The 18,297-nt window shown below is 46.9% G+C and overlaps 3 protein-coding genes across 7 annotated transcripts in view; 1 reads left to right on the forward strand and 2 right to left on the reverse strand.

The window, feature by feature from the left end:
- The window catches only part of LOC114696357 (solute carrier family 4 member 1 adaptor protein), a 31,029-nt gene extending 24,015 nt beyond the window's left edge, over positions 1-7,014 (reverse strand). For both annotated transcript variants that reach the window (XM_028874033.2, XM_028874024.2), the window contains exons 1-2: positions 6,137-7,014; positions 5,726-5,915 (exon numbers count right to left, since the gene is read on the reverse strand). In XM_028874033.2, the coding sequence (XP_028729866.1) occupies positions 5,726-5,915; positions 6,137-6,823 (877 nt within the window). In that variant the 5' untranslated portion in view covers positions 6,824-7,014. The remainder of the gene's footprint in view (positions 1-5,725; positions 5,916-6,136) is intronic.
- LOC114696369 (BAG family molecular chaperone regulator 4-like) lies at positions 2,485-4,644 on the reverse strand. Its single transcript, XM_037198071.1, has one exon. The coding sequence runs from the start codon at positions 4,627-4,629 to the stop codon at positions 3,259-3,261; it is 1,371 nt and encodes a 456-aa protein (XP_037053966.1). The 5' UTR covers positions 4,630-4,644; the 3' UTR covers positions 2,485-3,258.
- An 87-nt stretch (positions 7,015-7,101) lies between the features above and the next one.
- On the forward strand, positions 7,102-16,346 carry Supt7l (SPT7 like, STAGA complex subunit gamma). 4 transcript variants are annotated; one of them, XM_028874054.2, is made up of 6 exons: positions 7,102-7,211; positions 8,845-8,968; positions 10,197-10,869; positions 11,761-12,085; positions 13,461-13,698; positions 15,076-16,346. In XM_028874054.2, the coding sequence occupies exons 3-6, from the start codon at positions 10,457-10,459 to the stop codon at positions 15,336-15,338; spliced, it is 1,239 nt and encodes a 412-aa protein (XP_028729887.1). In that variant the 5' UTR covers positions 7,102-7,211; positions 8,845-8,968; positions 10,197-10,456; the 3' UTR covers positions 15,339-16,346. The 4 variants fall into 4 exon arrangements, with proteins under 4 accessions (XP_028729887.1, XP_028729889.1, XP_028729891.1 ...); XM_028874056.2 differs by having other exon boundaries at positions 10,261-10,869; XM_028874058.2 differs by having other exon boundaries at positions 8,845-8,951.
- The last annotated feature ends 1,951 nt before the right edge of the window (positions 16,347-18,297 follow it).

Consider the following 18,297-nt stretch of genomic DNA (forward strand, 5'->3'; position numbering starts at 1 on the left):
GTGAGTTCGAGGCCACCCTGGGCTACCAAGTGAGCTCCAGGAAAGGCGCAAAGCTACACAGAGAAACCCTGTCTCGAAAAACCAAAAAAAAAAAAAAAAAAAAAAAAAAGTCTAGATGTAAAATTTCAAAAGAAAATTGTTTCAGTTTCAAATCAATTTCAAGTCAAAAGCCAGACAAATTTTACAAATCATAAATACTATTTTCATTCTTAAATTCATTATATTTTCAAAGACAGGTCACCAACATTGCTTTGTTCTTTGATACTGGCCATTTGGACCCAATTAACATGATTTATATCTTCTAAGTTCTGAGTTCGTACCTATCCTGAATATCTTGATATAATTAAAAATATAAATCCAGAAACCACAGTTCTTCCTTCCAGAAGAATTCCAATTATTAAATAGAGAGGAAAGGAAAGAAATAGAAAAATCACCATTTGAACACCACAGTAGTAAATGTCACAAGCAAGGCCTGCCAGGAGACAGGAGAGGCAAACGCTAAGCAGAAACAGGGCATTTGCATAGTCTCAAAGTACCTCTAGCAAACACTCAGTCATTACAAAGGAAAGCAGGGTAAGCTCACAGTAGAGAGTCCCAGGAGACACCACCTCAGCAGAGTGCTCAGAGTGCACCAGAGTGCACCACACCGGCAAAACCCAACGACACCGGCCATCCTTCTGACACAGCGTCACGGAGTGAAGACTACCAAGACGACACGACTAAACGCAAACTGGGATCTGGAACGGTTGAGAGGATGCTAATAACAAGATTAATAAAATATCGACTTTTAGCTTGCTACTTTAGCGAATATTAAGAGCACTATAAAAGATTCACTCTTTAATTTTGACAACTGTTTTCGTTAGGGAAGATGTCAAAACAAGGGGGTGAATGGAGGGCACACAGGAACCCTACTGCTTTTACGACTCTTCTGTAAGTTTAAAACCATGTTAATAGTTCAAAAAATAACTTAAGATATATACATATATACACATATATGTACATGTGTGCATAACGTGTACAATATGTAAAATTGAAATGTGCAGAAATTGGCATCTTGGGCAGCATAGTTAAGCAAAAAATGTGTTCTGAATCTGTCACTGTCTTGCTGGCAACACAGTTTTAAGGTTTCTCCTCTTAAACTTTTAAGTATAATTGTCATATTTTATAGAAAACTTTTCTTTGGAGGGTGGTTAGGTCTCACTACTGGCTAGTCTGGCACTCACTCTGTAGACCAAGGTGGCCTCAAAATCAGAGAGCCATCACCTGCTTCTGAATGCTGGGGTTACAGGTGCGTGCCACCATGCCCATCTTAGCACACACATCCCATAGGTAGGTAGGTAGGTAGGTAGGTAGGTAGGTAGGTAGGTAGGTAGGTAGATAGATAGATAGATAGATAGATAGATAGATAGATAGATAGATAGATAGATAGTGTGTGTGTGTGTGTGTGTGTGTGTGTGTGTGTCACTATGTACCCCTGGCTGGCCAGGAACTCTCTGTAGACCAGGTTGATCTTGCACTCAAGAGATCTACCTGCCTCTGACTGGATTAAAAGTGTATACCACCAAACCCAGCCAAATAAAATCTTTTAAAAACAAGACTCCTGGATAAAATCATGACATCTTGAATCACTTATCCTATTAGTTTTTTGAGACAGGATCTCATGTGGCTCAGGATGGCCTTAAATTTCATTATATAGCTGAAGATGACCTTAAACTTGCAATCTTCCTGCCTCAACTTCCCAAAAGCTGAGACAGGTATATACCACTATGCTTGGTTTATGCAACATTGAGGATTTAACCCAGGACTTCATGGATGAGAGGCAAACACTCTACTAACTTAGCCACACCTCCAGCCTCCATGTAATATTTTTACTACATTTCTACTCGTTATATGTTGGCATTGGTTTGGCTCTATGTGAGTAGAAGCGATGGCGGCTGTAGGTTTACTATTACTAATATACAGGCCCACTGTCTAGAAAACAAGTATCTGATATTTTACTAAGAAACTGCTTTTGTTGCAAAAGTAGATACTGTATGCTAGACCTCCCTTTAGATTTAAAAGGTAAATTATTTACCTATATCTGTATAATAACATATATGGATAACCAAGAAAGGCTCCCTTCTTAAACTTGATTTAACAAATCAACTGTTATTAATACATAACATCTTTCTTATGAAACAGGCAATTCTATGTAATTTATTCTATGAAGTAAAGACCAAATTTAAATCTAAAACACCATGAATTTCCTACTTTAGCTATGGCTGATGCATTCCCTGAGCGTAAATCTCCTTTTCCTTCTATCAGCTATACACCGAGCTCAAACCTGCCCCACAGAAACTATTAAATGGAGAATGATATTATTAAATCATTGTATTTGTTGCTTTTTGCAGTCACTATTTATACTAACTGTGGCATTTAGGTTTCATATTTCTATCATAAGGCTCTCTAGAAGCAGCAATAGCCAAAGATATTTTTCTTAAAAAAGCAATTTTAAAAGTGGATCTTTATCCAAATACAACAAAAGAGCAAAGAAGTAAAATGTCCACAAACATTGTCATTCTTAGGTTAATGTAATTTCCAAACTCACCTTCCCGGTTCCTATGAAAAGCAGAAGTGGGAAGAACTCTAACATAACATGCTACACAAAAAGGAGATAATGACTGACTTCAGGAGCTCACTACACACTGCAGAATATTCCAGTGGGGAAAGGGTGTGACTGTTCAGAACTGCCCATCTATCTGGCTGCCGGCATTCGATTATATTAAACATAGTACTACAAAATGTACCAAGAAGTAGAGTAGTATTACATTTGTGAACGAAACCGAGGTCCAAGAGTCTAAGCTATAATTAATTTACACATGAAGCATATGCAGTCACAATGCACAAAAATGTGACAGTCTGGATGCTTACAAAACAGCCTCAGATTATGCTTTGAGAACCTGTTACAGAAAGTCTATTTCCCTCCTGCTGATAAGCAGCAGCCTAGAGACGCCCATGGATTTCTTAAGCAGTGGGTCTACTTGGCAGTACTGGTAACTCCAGTTTCCTGTTCTGTTCAGTCATCTGAAAACCGACAGAATCCAGTAACGCTCTTCCAGTCCTCTGCCAGCCTTCCATGTTTTTTCCTTTCAGGTTTTAAGTCAGAAGTTGGAATGTGTTGTTCTTGTCACAACAGGCATTTCAAAAGATGGTAACTAACCAAATCCAAGAGTTCTTTGGCCACAATAGTAACAGGCTTACCCTTCATTCCAAATTATTTCATAATCCCTTTTTCTCTAATTTCTCCAGTATGGCCTGGATCTTACAGACGGCCTCTTTCCTGGCCTGACGGACTGAGTCCTGGCCCCCAGTTTCAACAGAATCCAGTTCTAAGAGTTCCTTCGTCAGCATTTCTTCCAGAAGCCAGTATGCCTTGTCTGTCTTTTTCCCTACAAACTCTTCGACTTCTTGCTCAAGATACTGGACCTTCTCCAGCACATGTATGATTTTTTTAATACTTGGAGGCGTGCCTTCATCTGAAGAGAAACACTCTTCAGGGAGATTATTACTCTGAACTGGATTGCTGGGATGGTCACTGGTGGCATTACCATACAGCTGAGGCTCAGCACTGTATTGGACTTGAGAATCCAGAAGGTCTGAATTCTCATTGTTCGCTGCTCCCGAAAACTCATACTGATGGACACTGCAAGGAAAGCCATGCCGGCTCATGCCTTGACCCGACTGGTTATAGGAGTAGGAGGAGTCCTTAGCTTGTTGGGGTGGCGGTGAAGGAGGTGGCTGAGGAGAACTGTTGCCAGGCCAGGCTGAAGCACTTTCTGTCAAGTAGAGATTCCCAGGTGCGACTGAGGGTGCAGCTGAAGGCCAGGGGTAACAGGCCCCCATCCCATAAGCACCAGAAGCCCAGGCACCATCTTGTGGTCGGACAGTTGATCCTGACTGTGGCACAGTGCGGTTACCATCTCCATAGGGATAATGGGGCAAGGTCATTGCAGGGTTCTGTGAAGCAGGGTACCCTGGGACCTGACCCCGGAGAGGAGGTGTTTCTGTCTGACAGTCCTGCTGGGAATAGATCCAACGAGAGACTGGGGTTGGACTGTTACCAGGTGATCGGTAAGTGCTTGGAACTTCCGTGGAGTAATTGCTTTGAGTGTAGCCAGGTACATAATAAGCCCCAGAGTATGAGGCAGTATTTGGTCCAGGACCAGGAGGGTATGGTGGACCATATGCTCCATTTGTATAAGAATTCAAACTCTGGCCTTGTAACTCTGGTCTCACAGGATATGCACTTGGGTATGGGGCTCTCGGTCGCACAGAATTCCAGTAGTTAGAATTATAGCCAGGATATGGTGGCTGTTCCTGGTGTCCGCCTCCGGCTCTCCCCGGCTCTGCCCAGGCGCCTCCCGAGGGGTAGTAGGCATCGCCACCTGCGCCTTCCCCGGGCCAGGTGGTCTCGGCCGGGGCGCCCCCGCGCCCTCGCCAGGAAACGGGAGGCTGGGGAGGCTCGGGGCGCAGAGGAGGGTATAAGGGCGGGGGTACGTGCACCGGGACATCGCCTCCGCCGGGCCCATAGTAGCGGCCGTACGAAGGGCCGTCACTGGGGCCGTAGCCCGAGCGCCTCAGGGCCGACATGGGCTCCGCCGCCGCGAAGCGCTTCCCGCCCCCCACGGCCGGCCCATGGCGCAGGCCTGTTAGCTGCTTTTAAAAGGTCATTCCACCATAATAATCAATACAAGAATATGATGACAAATATTTCAATTCTTTTTTCACTGTCTTTGAAATCCTGTGTATAGTTTGCACCTAGAAGACATGCTAGTTTGGATGAGCCAATCAGACATATAGATAACAACTACCACACTGAACAGCACAGGTCTAAGTTCCCAGTGACTGCTTCCTTTTCTGACACTAACCGGATCGTGCTAATGGTTTCTGGCTTATTCTTGACACTTTGCATAGTAATTCTGTATTATTCTGGCTTCATATTTACATAGACAGGTCACACACATACAAGTGCCACAGTGCACAGGGAGGTCAAAAGACAACCATTCTCACTTTCCACCATGTGGGTCCCAGGAATCAAACTAGGGTCATCACAATTGGCAGCAGTCACCTTTACCTGCTGGGCAATCTCATCAGGCCACAGCTGCTTTCTTTTTTGGTTTTTTGAAACAGGGTCTCTATAATGTAGCTCTGGCTGTCCTGAAACTGGATATGTAGATCAGCCTGGCCTTGAACTCGCAGAGATCCACCCTGCCTCTGCCTCCAGAGTGCTGGGATTAAAGATGTGGGTTACAATGCCCTGTTAGCCTCTGACTTCTATCTTTTTATAGACCATCCTCCAAAATGTCTGGTGTTTGTGGATATATTCGATGGTCTCTTGAATTTTTTGTACTTTGTGAAAATAGCCTGAAAGATGAAATATCAAATGCTGATTTCTTAGCCAAAGGAATGAATTAAATTTTCCATGCCCTCTTGTGTGTGTGTGTGTGTGTGTGTGTGTGTGTGTTTAAATGATGAAAGCAATAAGTAAATTATATGGTGAGGAAGAGTATGTATAGTGCTCACAATTCAATTCCTTTATATCACTAAAGTTAATGAACCTGGGTTACTTTATTTGCAAATTACGCTTGCCCTACATCTATATCGAAGAGCCGTGAAGAGCTACCTGATCAAAAGCATTTAAAGGCGCCATTAGCAAAGAACTCAGAACTTGTTGGCAATGTCTTACCCATTCCCCACGTGCAACCCATCTCATCATCTTGAACATCTCTCTTCCCTTCGGTGGTATCAGCTTCCTCTTCTCCATCGGAGTCTTCCCCTAACATCTTCTTCTCCAGTAATATCTGTTGCTGTTTACGCAGTTCCTTCAACTGTGTTACTGTTAACTCAGATTCTGCCTCTCGGTCTTCCTCTGGTCCCTAATGAATCACGGGGGAAATATATACAGATATGGATTCAGGGATGGAGAAATTATTTTCCGAGATACAGCAATGGACACAGTGGATCCAGACTGACCCCTATGCTCTTGTCACTGGTGAGTGGGAGAATCTTTTTTTTTCTTCTCAACTAAACCTTAAAGAAACTCAGAATCCCAGCCTAGTGACGTCCCAAGCTTCTTACTTTAGATTTTTCCACTTACCTGAAGGATAAAGAGCCGGGTGCTGCCTCCAAAGCGGAAAACGTGCCCAACGTGGACTCGACAGTAAGTGCGGGGCGGGATGCGAGTTTTGTTGAGGAAAGTGCCATGGGTACTTCCCAGATCATAGAGATAGAAGCCCCGTCCAGGGCTGTCGGCTTCTCCGTCGGGATCAGACCCCCGGTGCTGAAGCACCGCATGGTACCGAGACACGGAGGGATGCTCCAGGCATACGTCACAGCTGGCAAGCCTCCCGAAAAGGCAGCAGCTCGTCCCTTGCAAGGTGCGGGTGCCAAGGATGGTGCCGCCCTTCAGGGTTTCGAGGCTGTAGGGGGCCGTGGCTGGGCTGCCCCACGATGGCTCTTGGTACGGCGGAGCCCGGGCCGGACCGCCGGAAGCCGCAGCAGCAGCAGCAGCAGCAGCAGCTACCCGCGGGGATCGGGGCGGCTCCGCGGGTGGACTCCCAGTCTCCCCGCCGTCCGGCTGCGTCGATGATGGGACCTGGGGCTCCCTGCAGCCGGGCTCCAGCAGCACGGCGGGACATTCCTGCTCCACATCCTCAGGGGTTGGGGGGCTGGAGGCTGGCGCCTTGCTCCGCACGGCCGGAGACAACGGCAAAACCGGCTTCTTGAACTCGCTGCTGACTTCCTGCGGTGCAGGCGGTTCGGACTGGGAGGTAGGATCGGCCATCCTCGGCCGGGTGCAACCTCAAAAATGTGTCCCTCCGGAACCCCGGCCGCTCGCTCTCCACGTTCCCAGCTTCCTGCCGCCTTTCTGGACGGCAGTATTGGAGTTCCTCCTTCAAGACTCACCGAGTTGTAAAGGTGTAAATAGCCCTAGGGAGTAAGAATACCGGGGGGCGTGGGGGAGAGCTATCGTGGTGTTGTGCAGAAAGCGGACGTTTTTAGGCGTTGCAACCGGCTGGTAATAACTTCCTGTGGCAGAGGGCGATTGAAAAGAAGCGCTTCCGGCGGCCTAGAGCCATTAATCAATAAACTAGGCTCTTAGGCTTGACCTAGTCGTCGCCTCGGACCTGTCGGAGTCGGACAGCCGCGTAGACCGCTCCTGGAAGACGGCGGTGAGTATTCGAGCCTTGTTGTCTGCCTCAGGGCCAGAGTTCCCCATGTGACTGCTGTCCTGGAAACCAGACTTCCCAGGAGCCTGTGGTTGGCGCCCAAGCCTTGCTGGTCGTGATCACCGAGCCCCTACCCTGCCCCTCCCGGGCCTAGGCTTGATACCCCTTTTCCTCCTGTGGTGAAGTCAGGGAAGGGGGCAGTTTCTTGTTAGTTCGTCCGTTCCTTGTTATTCGCAGAACCAATTGCTGAGGCGGCGTGTGCAGTGGCTTTACGAACCTGGACATCGGAAACCTATTTTCTCTTTCATCCTTTGTATTTACGACCTTGGCATGATCCCGGGCCACAGCTCCCACGTCTGAAAAACTGGAAATAGTGGTGCTCCCTTTGTCACAGGAGTGTTGGAAAACTGAACTAAACAGTAGTTCATATTGTAACTCTTTTAGCAGATGCCTAGACTCTATACCAAGATGGTAGCCATGACAGGTGGGCGAATGCAGCTGATTAAGTCAATTAAAGTTAAATCCAGGGATAAATGCAAATCGATGTGAGAATACAAAGGAAGGATGTATATTGGGGAAATGTTAGGGGATAATGATTTTAGTTATATTAAAGAACCAATTCAAGTCTGATAAAGATGTAGAGGGTGGCCGGGCGGTGGTGGCGCACGCCTTTAGTCCCAGCACTCGGGAGGCAGAGCCAGGCGGATCTCTGTGAGTTCGAGGCCAGCCTGGGCTACCAAGTGAGTTCCAGGAAAGGCGCAAAGCTACACAGAGAAACCCTGTCTCAAAAAAACAAAAAGAGAAAAAAAAAAAAAAAAAAAAAAAAGATGTAGAGGGTGGCAGAGGATTCCTGACATCGGACACTACTCAAAGAGTCGATTATGACAATGTCTGCCGTTCTCAAGAAGCTGAGTAGTGGGGCTGGAGAGATGGTTCAGTGGTTAACAGTGCTGGCTGCTCTTCCAGAGGACCTGAGTTCTGTTCCCAGTACCCACATCAGGGCAGCCTGTAAATCCAGCTCCACAGGGATCTCATGCCCTCTTCAGGCCTCCTTGGGCGCCTGCATACACATGGGACACACACACGTGTACAAAACAATAAAAGTAAAATCTAAGCACCAGGCAGTTGTGGCGCACACCTTTATTCCCAGCGGGTGGATCTCTGTGAGTTCGAGGCCAGCCTGGTCTACAGAGAGGGTTCCAGGACAGCCAGGGCTACACAGAGAAACCCTGTCTTGAAAAACCAAAACGATTAAAAAATAAAATAAAAGTCTTAGCAAAAATAGTTTATTTTTTGAGGGGCCAGGTAGAAGACTCAGCTGGTAAAGGCACTTGTTGCCAAGCCTGACAACCTGAGTTCAATCCCTGGAAGCCACGTGGTGGAAGGAGAGAACTGACTCTCACAATCTGCCCTCTGACTTCTACATGCACACCCCCAAACACACACACAAAATAAGTAAATGTTAAAAAAAAAATTTACAAAGAAAAAAGAAACTTAGTAGTATGATATTATTAGAACTAAGGTCATTTAACCCAGGAATCCCCTCTGTTTGCCTGCAGGGCACTGGGTCCACACCTTTAGCAGTTACTGCATGCTCCTATACTGAAATATTTTGTTTCTGTGTCTCTCACCTCAGGACAAAGAGCTTGCACCTTCACACAATGTCTAGTATTCAATCGATGTGTATCGAACCTGAAGAGACATATAGGCAATGAATCTGGAGAAGCAAATTGAAGACAGATTGTAAGTTTCATTGAATGGTAAGCCACAGAATTTCGACCAAGGATTTCATTCAACAGGAGTTTGTCTGAGACAAAGAGGCAAAACAAAAAAACAGGCTGGAGGTGTGGTTCAGGGATAAAACACTTGCCTAACCTGTGTTCAGTCTTCAGTACCATGAAAAAAAAAGAAAAGAGAGAGAGAGAGAGCAAGCCGAGCAACAATGTAAAGTATTCTGGGAAAGACTAGAGGGAGGGATACCAGAGAGATGGCAGCTGAAGTCTCCCAGCTTCAGTCTGGGGAGACAGCTCGGTCTATAATGTACTTGCCATTGCAAGCATGAGGACCTGAGTTTGAGCTCCCAAACCCATATAAAAAACCCAGGTGTGGCTACATGTGTTTATGAACTTAGTTCTGGGGCAGCAGAAGCGGGCGGATTCCTGGAGGTCACTGGTCTGGAATGAGCAGCAAGGTTCCAGTGAGAGGTCCTGTCTCAAAAAGCAAGATTGAGGACACCTGAGGAACGACACCCAAGGTTGATCTCTGGACTCCATGTACATGCGCACACAAAGAAACCTCTTACATTCTTTCATCTGTATGTCCGAATTTGAAAGCATAAGGCTAGATTAAACGTTCATGAATGTTTCCACCAGGATAAATTAAAATATGCTCAGGCACGGCATAGGATAAAAAGCACCTGCTAGTATTTTTTGTTTATTTTCCAAGACAGTGTTTCTCTGTGTAGCTCTGGCTGTCCTGGATCTCGCTCTGTAGACATTGAACTCAGAGATCTGCCCAACTCTGCCTCCAGAGTGCTGGGATTAAAGGCATGCACCATCACATCTGGCTATCTGTCAGTATGTTTAGTGCTACTTTTTTCTATTAATCTAGCACAGTTGTGTCAAAATACTCTGGAAATATTCTAGACCTCCCATTGAAATTTCATGCTTTGTAGCCAGGCAGTGGTGGTGCACACCTTTAATCCCAGCACTTGGGAGGTAGAGCCAGGCGAATCTCTGTGAGTTTGAGGCCAGCCTGGGCTACAGAGCGAGATCCAGGACAGGCACCAAAACTACACAGAGAAACCCTGTCTTGAAAAACGGAAGAAAAAAAAAAAAAAAGACATGCTTTGTGAAGTGTTTAGATTTAGGCATGATGGGAATTCTGGTCATGAATTAGTGAAGGGAAATAGGCAGTGTACATGTTAGAGTCCCAGGCACCATGACTGCTGGTCATCTACTAATGACCAATTGTTCTTTTGTCCTTCAGTCCAAGAGGAACTGTCACCGTGTGATTGGCATCTGACAATTATTTTTCTCTTAATTTCTTCAAGGAGAACATCCTTTGTCCTAGAGTTTTGCTGACACCTTTCTCAAAGTGATCTCAACTTGCTTTTTATGTAAGAACTGCCTGGACTTCATATTTTTCACTGCAGAAGCCTATGATCTGCAATTGCCAGAGACTTAAACATATTAGCTGTAGGGTCTCATCTACATTAACCCTGAGGGCTCTTCTCTGCTTGCTCTAAAATGTTGAGATACTGGGGAGAGATACCAATCCCGTCAGGCCAGACCAACAGAAGCTCCTTTGACCTGCTCCCACGGGAGTTCCGCCTGGTGGAAGTCCATGACCCACCCCTGCACCAGCCCTCAGCCAACAAGCCCAAGCCGCCCACCATGCTGGACATCCCCTCGGAGCCGTGCAGTCTTACCATCCACACCATTCAGCTGATCCAGCACAACCGACGCCTTCGCAGCCTCATCGCCACAGCTCAGACCCAGAGTCAGCAGCAGACGGAAGGCGTAAAGGCCGAAGAGAGTGACCCTCTTCCCTCCTGCCCTGGGTCACCTCCTCTCCCTGATGACCTCCAGCCTTTGGATTGTAAAAATCCCAATGCACCCTTCCAGATCCGGCATAGTGACCCAGAGAGCGACTTTTACCGGTAAGACAAAGCATTGCTAGTTATCTTTTTCTTTTTTCCCCCCACTTCGGTTTTCGGGACAGGGTTTCTCTGTGTAGTTTTGGTGCCTGTCCTGGATCTCGCTCTGTAGACCAGGCTGGCCTCGAACTCACAGAGATCCGCCTGGCTCTGCCTCCCGAGTGCTGGGTGTAAGGGCATGTGCCACCACTGTCCAGCTATGTTATCTTTTTCTTAAGTGACCTCCCCAGTGATCCTGTTAAGCTTATAGGAGCATTTCCACTTCGACACGAGGAAACTGAGGATGAGAGTGATTGACTTGGCTGACAGCGCTCACATCATTAGTGGAATGTCTCGTGTTAGTCCAAATCTTCAGACTCTAGAGTCTGTATGTTTTTAATTTCCTAATACAGTAGGCATTCATTGAGTGCCTACTCATACCATTCATTTTACTAGAAGTGAAATAATACAGTGATACATAAAGGTAGAAAGAAGGCTGAGGATATCACTCAGTGGTGGAGCCGTGGCCTAGCAACAAGGAAAAAAAAGAAGAAAAAACAGCCTATAACAGTCAGCACCATATTCACATTTTTTTTGAGGGTATATAGTTTCATTCAGCAAAATATTGTTGTTCATCATATTAAACTCATGATATTACTATAATTTTGTAGGGTTTGTTTTTATTTTTGTTTCTTTGGTCAGGTTTCTGTTTTAATTGTTAGCTCTCTAGCCAATCAGCGAACCTCCTGGGTGAGCTCCAGGCCAAGGAGAGACCCTGCCTTCAGATAGACGGCAGTCGCTGGGGAGACTGCAGGATGAAGGGGTCTGTTTCCCTGGGAAGGTGGAATTGTAAAACTCTCAGTTGGCCACCCCGGGGCAAGAGCACAGGTAACACTAGCATGCCTCCTCTTTCAGCGGAAGAGGAGGACCTGTGACTGAACTCAGCTGGCCCTCCTGCCGGCAGCTCCTCTACCAAGCCGTGGCCACGATCCTGGCCCACGCAGGCTTCGAGTGTGCTAATGAAAGCGTCCTGGAGACCCTGACTGACGTGGCGCACGAGTACTGCCTGAAGTTCACCAAGCTGCTGCGCTTTGCCGTAGACCGGGAGGCCCTGCTGGGACAGTCCCCATTCCCTGATGTCATGGAGCAGGTGTTCCATGAAGTGGGCATTGGCAGCATGCTCTCCCTCCAGAAGTTCTGGCAGCATCGCATCAAGGACTATCACACTTACATGCTCCAGGTGAGGTGGCCTGGGAGACGTGGGCACCGATGCCATAGTCTGGGAGAGTCCAGCAGCGTCCACAGCACAGGTTCCTTCCGGAGCCCAGTGCATGGGGACTTGCAGCTGAGTGGCTTTAACCCACTTTTCTCGTGGCCTGTTGTTTCTGTGTCCTCACACTGGCCCAGTGAGATGTCAGGGCCCTTTCAGTCAGTGGGCAGCTCAGAGGTATCTGGGGTCTCAGCACTGGCACTGTGCTTAGCATTCTTTTTAGTCAACACGCATTTATTGTGACTTATTGTGAATCAGGCATTGTGGGAGATCATAGCTTACTTGGTGAGTCAACTCTTTGGAACTTGCAGTAGTCACGAGAAGCACAACCAGGCAAACCTGTAATAGCCACAACCATTTCAGAGAACACTAAGTGTGTCGAAAACTAAACAAAACCGAAGGAGGTCCTGGAAGGGGGCCTGAAGGGCTAGGGTTAGAGCACAAACATCTCTCCCGTTTGTCCATCTTAGGCAGTTTGTCCACTTAAGAGTGACCGGGAACCCTCAGCTTCTAACGGAGACTGCTTAGGATCCAGATTGCTTGCTTCACTCGTGTTGGCCCGTAGGGTCTATAGGCCACATGTCTGTGGGGGTGGGGGTGTGGGGGGGGGTCTGTCGTGTGAGACAGGATTCCACTTGTGGCTGGCTTTCCTCTCCTCCCTCCGGCATATTTGCCTCATGTAACTTTTAATTAACGATCAAGACTGTCTGACACATTTTCGTTGTGTGCCTCTGTCGTCACCTTGGACCCGACCCTTCAGCAACTTCCTCCCATTGGCAGCGCAAGTCCTTGTTGCTTAGTGGTGCTGCGGATGCATGCATGGCCTTGCACACCCGAAGCACACGCTCTCCCGCTTCCGCTGGCCTGCGCGCCCAGCCCTGGCAGGAGAAGTTTTACCATTCAACTTTCAGGCTGGCTCAGTTAAGTGTTTGCCTCAAAACCATGAGGACCTGATTCATTTCCCCGACTGAGCCCATGAAAAGAGTCGGGTGTGGTGGTGCACACCTGAAATCCCAGCATTGGTGAGATGGGAGATGGAGAGGGATTCCTGGAGCTCACTCTCTCACAAGGCGGAAGCACCTGAGAAAGGCAGCCGCGATGACTCTTTGACCTCCACACACATGCACTTGAGTGCACATGCACACACATACATGCATAGACACGTGCATACCCACACATGTACATACACATGCACACACACACACACACCAAAAAGAAAGAAAAAATAAAAGTACAAATCATCTGATAACCTGTACTCTCCTGGGTTCTCCTTGGGTTACCACAAGTTGACTATCCAATCAAATTCTAGAATAGCCTTGGAAAATTAACTCTTGCTTGCCAACAGATTAGTAAGCAGCTCTCTGAAGAGTATGAAAGGATTGTCAATCCCGAGAAGGCCACGGAAGACACTAAACCTGTGAAGATCAAGGAGGAACCTGTGAGTGACATCACGTTTCCTGTCAGTGAGGAGCTGGAAGCTGACCTTGCTTCTGGAGACCAGTCCTTACCCATCGGAGTCCTCGGGGCTCAGAGTGAGCGCTTCCCGTCCAACCTGGAGGTGGAGGCTTCGCCACAGGCTTCAAGTAAGGCACTACGTGCAGTTGGGCTCTAGTTCTGTCCATCTTAGCACTTAGACATTTTAGACTCGGACTCTAAGTGGGGAAAAGCAGGCATGGGCAGAAGAACGTTGCTGGAACAAACAGCTGTGGTGGGCCCTTTTCAGTATGCTCTGCTGGAAGAAGCTGTGTTCCTCCCCAGAGACGGCCAACCAACTGCAGACAAAAGGGATGAGATTGTCGTACCCTGTTTGAGTACGCAGCTCTCTTGTAGGTTGTAGCTGTGATGACACTGGTTCATTTAGTTTTAGGCCATTACACTTGTATGTGTTTGGCTGGTTATTGAGACAGGTCTTGCCATACAGTCTAGGTGGGTCTGAAATTCAAGTCCTCCGGCTTCAGCCTCCCTCGTGCTGGGATGGCTGGGCTACACCACATGCTGCCTGCCTCACTACCCAAGTCAGTTACATTATAATTAGTTTGGATACTTGTTTACAAACGTAAATGCATAAGAAATTTAAATATCAAATCAAATGTGACCCACAGAAAATTAGGCCAGTGTCAGACATGCTGAAAAGAGGCTTTTGGCCAAGGAAGAAGAAACAGTTAACAGCAGAGCTGTATTTATTACCAGGATACAGAGAGGGAGGGGCATCCAGGACCATGTCCCTTGTCAGGAGAAACAAGCAGGGAACAGATGTCAGCATCATGCAGTGATCAGAGTCTTCAGAATGCAGGAGAGGTCCAGAGAGAGTCTCAAACAAAAGGCAGGAAAATAAGAAGACAGCCCCATAAAAGGAAGGAAAGAGAGCTTGGGAGATGCTCAGTGTTAGGAGAGCTTACTGTGCAAGTGTGAGGACCCGGGTTCGAATCCCAGCACCCGTGTAAAAGGAGTGGGTGGCTATGTGTGTCTCTAATCCCGACACTGGGAAATGGAGACAGGTGATCCTAAAAGCTTACCAGCCAGCCTTGTAAAAACTGAGTTCCAGGTCAAGGCAGTAAGAGCAACAGAAGATTCCAGCATCCTTCTCTGGCTTCTGCATGCATGTAGGTATGCACACATACCTGCAGGTTTATTTGTATTACACACACACACACACACACACACACACACACACACACACACACACACGGGAAGGACAGGATAAACTACCTGAGCAAGGCCTGGAACTGTATCTACCTTTGAACATAATCTTTCCACCCAGTTTTACTTTCCTGGTGCAGGGAAAATGGAGATGGGAAGTTGGTAATTTGGGGTGACATTTTGAACCATAGACATCCTCAGTCCATATGTGGAACAGCTATGAAGACAGCGTAGAGGACGCTCGTCAGCCCTGGATGGGAGTCAGTTTGGCCAGTTCTGTTTGGCCCCCCACAGGTTCATACTCTTCCCCTTCGTTCTAGGTGCAGAAGTAAATGCTTCTCCTCTTTGGAACCTGGCTCATGTGAAAATGGAGCCTCAGGAAAGTGAAGAAGGCAACGTGTCTGGGCATGGGGTGTTGGGCAGCGACGTCTTTGAGGAACCAATGTCAGGCATGAGTGAAGCTGGAATCCCACAGAGCCCCGAGGACTCGGACAGCAGCTATGGTTCCCACTCCACGGATAGCCTCATGGGGTCCTCCCCCGTTTTCAACCAGCGCTGCAAGAAGAAAATGAGGAAGATTTAACTGCAGGACCTTCTGGTCCAGACCAGCATCATCAGCAGAGAACCTCATTGTTTAGATTGTTTCCATAACAGTGATTGGATTCTTATTCTTAAATACAGCGGGCTTTCCTAATTTCAGAGAAAAGGTCTTAGCCTGGCTACATTTCACGCTGGCACCGTTTTTGTGCTTTTTCAGAACAACAGAGCCACTGTTCACAGTCCGACTGTGATACTGGCAGTAATCAGACCAAAGCACGGTCCCCGCTGTTATCTTCCTGTGGGACACACGTTCTTAGCTCCTCTCGGCCATCTCTCTGGCACAGTTGGGAAGAACCACCGACACTTTGATGATGTTCCCTGCAGAGGTGCAAAGCCGAGGTGTTCTGCTTAAACATCAAGGCTTGTGGCATTCATTCACATCAATATATGCCATTAGAGATGTCAGGTTCTCATTCATGCATTTTGGGTCAAGTCATTGGGAATCCAGTAGTAATACAGGAAATAGCTAAACATAACATCAGTCATGTTTCAAAACTATTTTTGCTACTCAAGCCTCTTACAAAATGAGAGCCCTGTGGTGACAGCCTTATGTAAACAGCGCTTTTCCCACATTTCTTTTCTAGATTATTCTATCCAGTCTCATCCTTTTTACTTTTAGTATGCTTTCTGCTGACAGACACTTTCAAGCATTTTCACCGTGCACATTTCCAACTGCTCGTTTTCTCCTTTGTGAAGGATGCAAACAGGACCTGCTCCAGTTGCTAGATGGGCAGCATTTGCTTTGTTCCAGGTTGTTCTTTGTTTATTTTGTTTTGTTGTTGTTTTCTTGAAGAAGACATCTGAGGAGCCAGAGAGATGGCTCCGTGGGTAAAGGCACTTGAAACTTGAGTTTCTGATCCCCAGGCCCTACATGGTGCCTGGAGAGAACTAACCTCTCCAAGTCGTCCTTTGGCCTATATACATGCCATGGTGCATGCCTGGGCGTACCACACACACACACACACAATAAATTTAAAAATAAATTATTTTTGAAAACAGTCAAATGTTTCCCTTCTTCTGAACAAGTTCCTCCCCACCCCCTTCATGTCTTGTGTGTGTGACCCTGTTTATCAGAGTTGGCTCAAGTGTAGGTGAGAACTTAGTGGAACAAAAGCAACCTAGCAGCAGCTACCTCACTGAGGAAAAGCACACCCCCTCCCTCAACAACCAGCCTTTGCTAACAGGCCTTCGGAGGGGTGGGGTCTCAAGGTGCCCTCTCATCACGATGAAATGTTGGCAGGCCTATCTTGTGCAGGTAACCAGCGCTATAGTGAGTCCGTGAGTACAGTGGCTACATCATCTTCAGAAGGTATCTTTTTGCTGTCCATCTCTCATCCTGTGGTTCTTAAATTCTTCTCACTCCCCTTCTATTGATGGTCCCTGAGCGTGTGTGTGTGTTATAGATGTGTCCTAATTAGCACCTCACCACCACTTACTCGCCACACTTTGGCCAGTTACAGGTTTCTGCATTAACTGATGCCCACTACCATAAGCTCCGATGAAGGCCAAGCATAGCTCTATCTCAAATGGTAAACGAGTTTAGGCCAAAGGATAGGCATGTTCCCTTCCTCAAATGCCAAACCAAGGTGAGGGGTTGAGCTCCCGACCTTGGAGTGTGTTTCCGGGTTTATTTCGTGCCTGTGTGCTAGCGCATGTGGGTGCGGTCGTGTGTGAGGAAGCCAGAGACAACTGTGCGCAGTCAATTCTCTCCACCTTCACACGGCTCCAGGGACCAAACCCACGGCGCCAGGCTGGCACAGCAACACCTTTAACCCACTAACCCATCTCCCCATCCCACTTCCGGGGTTTTTAAAGACAGCCACATCATGTACCTCAGACTGACCTGAAGTTATACCTTATTTTAAAATATTTATGAATTTCCAAACTAATCCTTAACACTCTTAAAATCTACCCCGTTTTGATCTTCATTTTCATGAATGAAGTGGCCAAGAGGCAGTGTATGTACAGTGTTTAGTTCACTTAGTTGGGAAACGTTCATTAAGCACATCCATATACTAAGTCTCACACAAGTGGCGTAAAGACAAGACCCTACAGAGCTGACAGCAGGAGAGACAAGTACCATTTTAAGAGAGAAATAGGTAAGAGGAGGCACCATGGAGAAGAGCTGAACATGTTCAGAGTATTGCTTTGCAAATAGTTTCCCCTTGAATAGGTCAAGCAAGTATAGCGGCCCAACCCTACAGATGCAGCATTCAGGAGGCAGAGGTGGTCTGGGACACAAGAAAGGTCCTCTTTTTCTTTCTCTTTTTTTAGACAGGGTCTCACTAGGTAGCCCTGACACCCTGACAGGTCTCGAACTCACAGAAGTCCACCTGTCTGCCTCCCAAATGCTGGGATTAAAGATGTGCACCACAAAAAAAAAAAAAAATGTGCACCACAACGGCATGACGTCGGGCAGAAAGGTTTTAGCTTTAAAAAAGATCAGAGTTTCCCACTAGGTATGGAATATTGAATAATTAATGGTAAAATAAAATTCTGTGTTGCCTTGAAATAATACTGGAGAACAGGCACCAAGTCAAGAAAGACAAGGATACTTTGAAAAGGCAAGTTATGAGGACTGGTAGCTGATTCATCTGGCCTGGGATTAAGTCGTAGGCTGAGTTGGAACAGTGTTCTGAAAGTCGAGCACACCCCAGTCACCTGGGGGGCTTACTGAATAGTCTGCTGAGCCCCCACCCCATTTCTGGTGAAGCCAATTTGGAGATAAATCAGTAAAACTTTCCTGGCTGATGATCTTACTTCCGGTCCAGAGACTACACCCTGAGAACGAGGGCAAACCCTTCTGGTTATGTGTTACTGAATAGATACCTAGCCAAATCCTGTGGTCACAATGTTCTACATTGTTCTAAGGACGATATAAATAGGACATGGCTTTGGACCTGGGTAGGTAATGCACATGGGAAACTAAACTACACATTACA

The sequence above is a fragment of the Peromyscus leucopus genome, chromosome 22, assembly GCF_004664715.2.
Source record: "Peromyscus leucopus breed LL Stock chromosome 22, UCI_PerLeu_2.1, whole genome shotgun sequence".
Classification (NCBI taxonomy): domain Eukaryota; kingdom Metazoa; phylum Chordata; class Mammalia; order Rodentia; family Cricetidae; genus Peromyscus; species Peromyscus leucopus.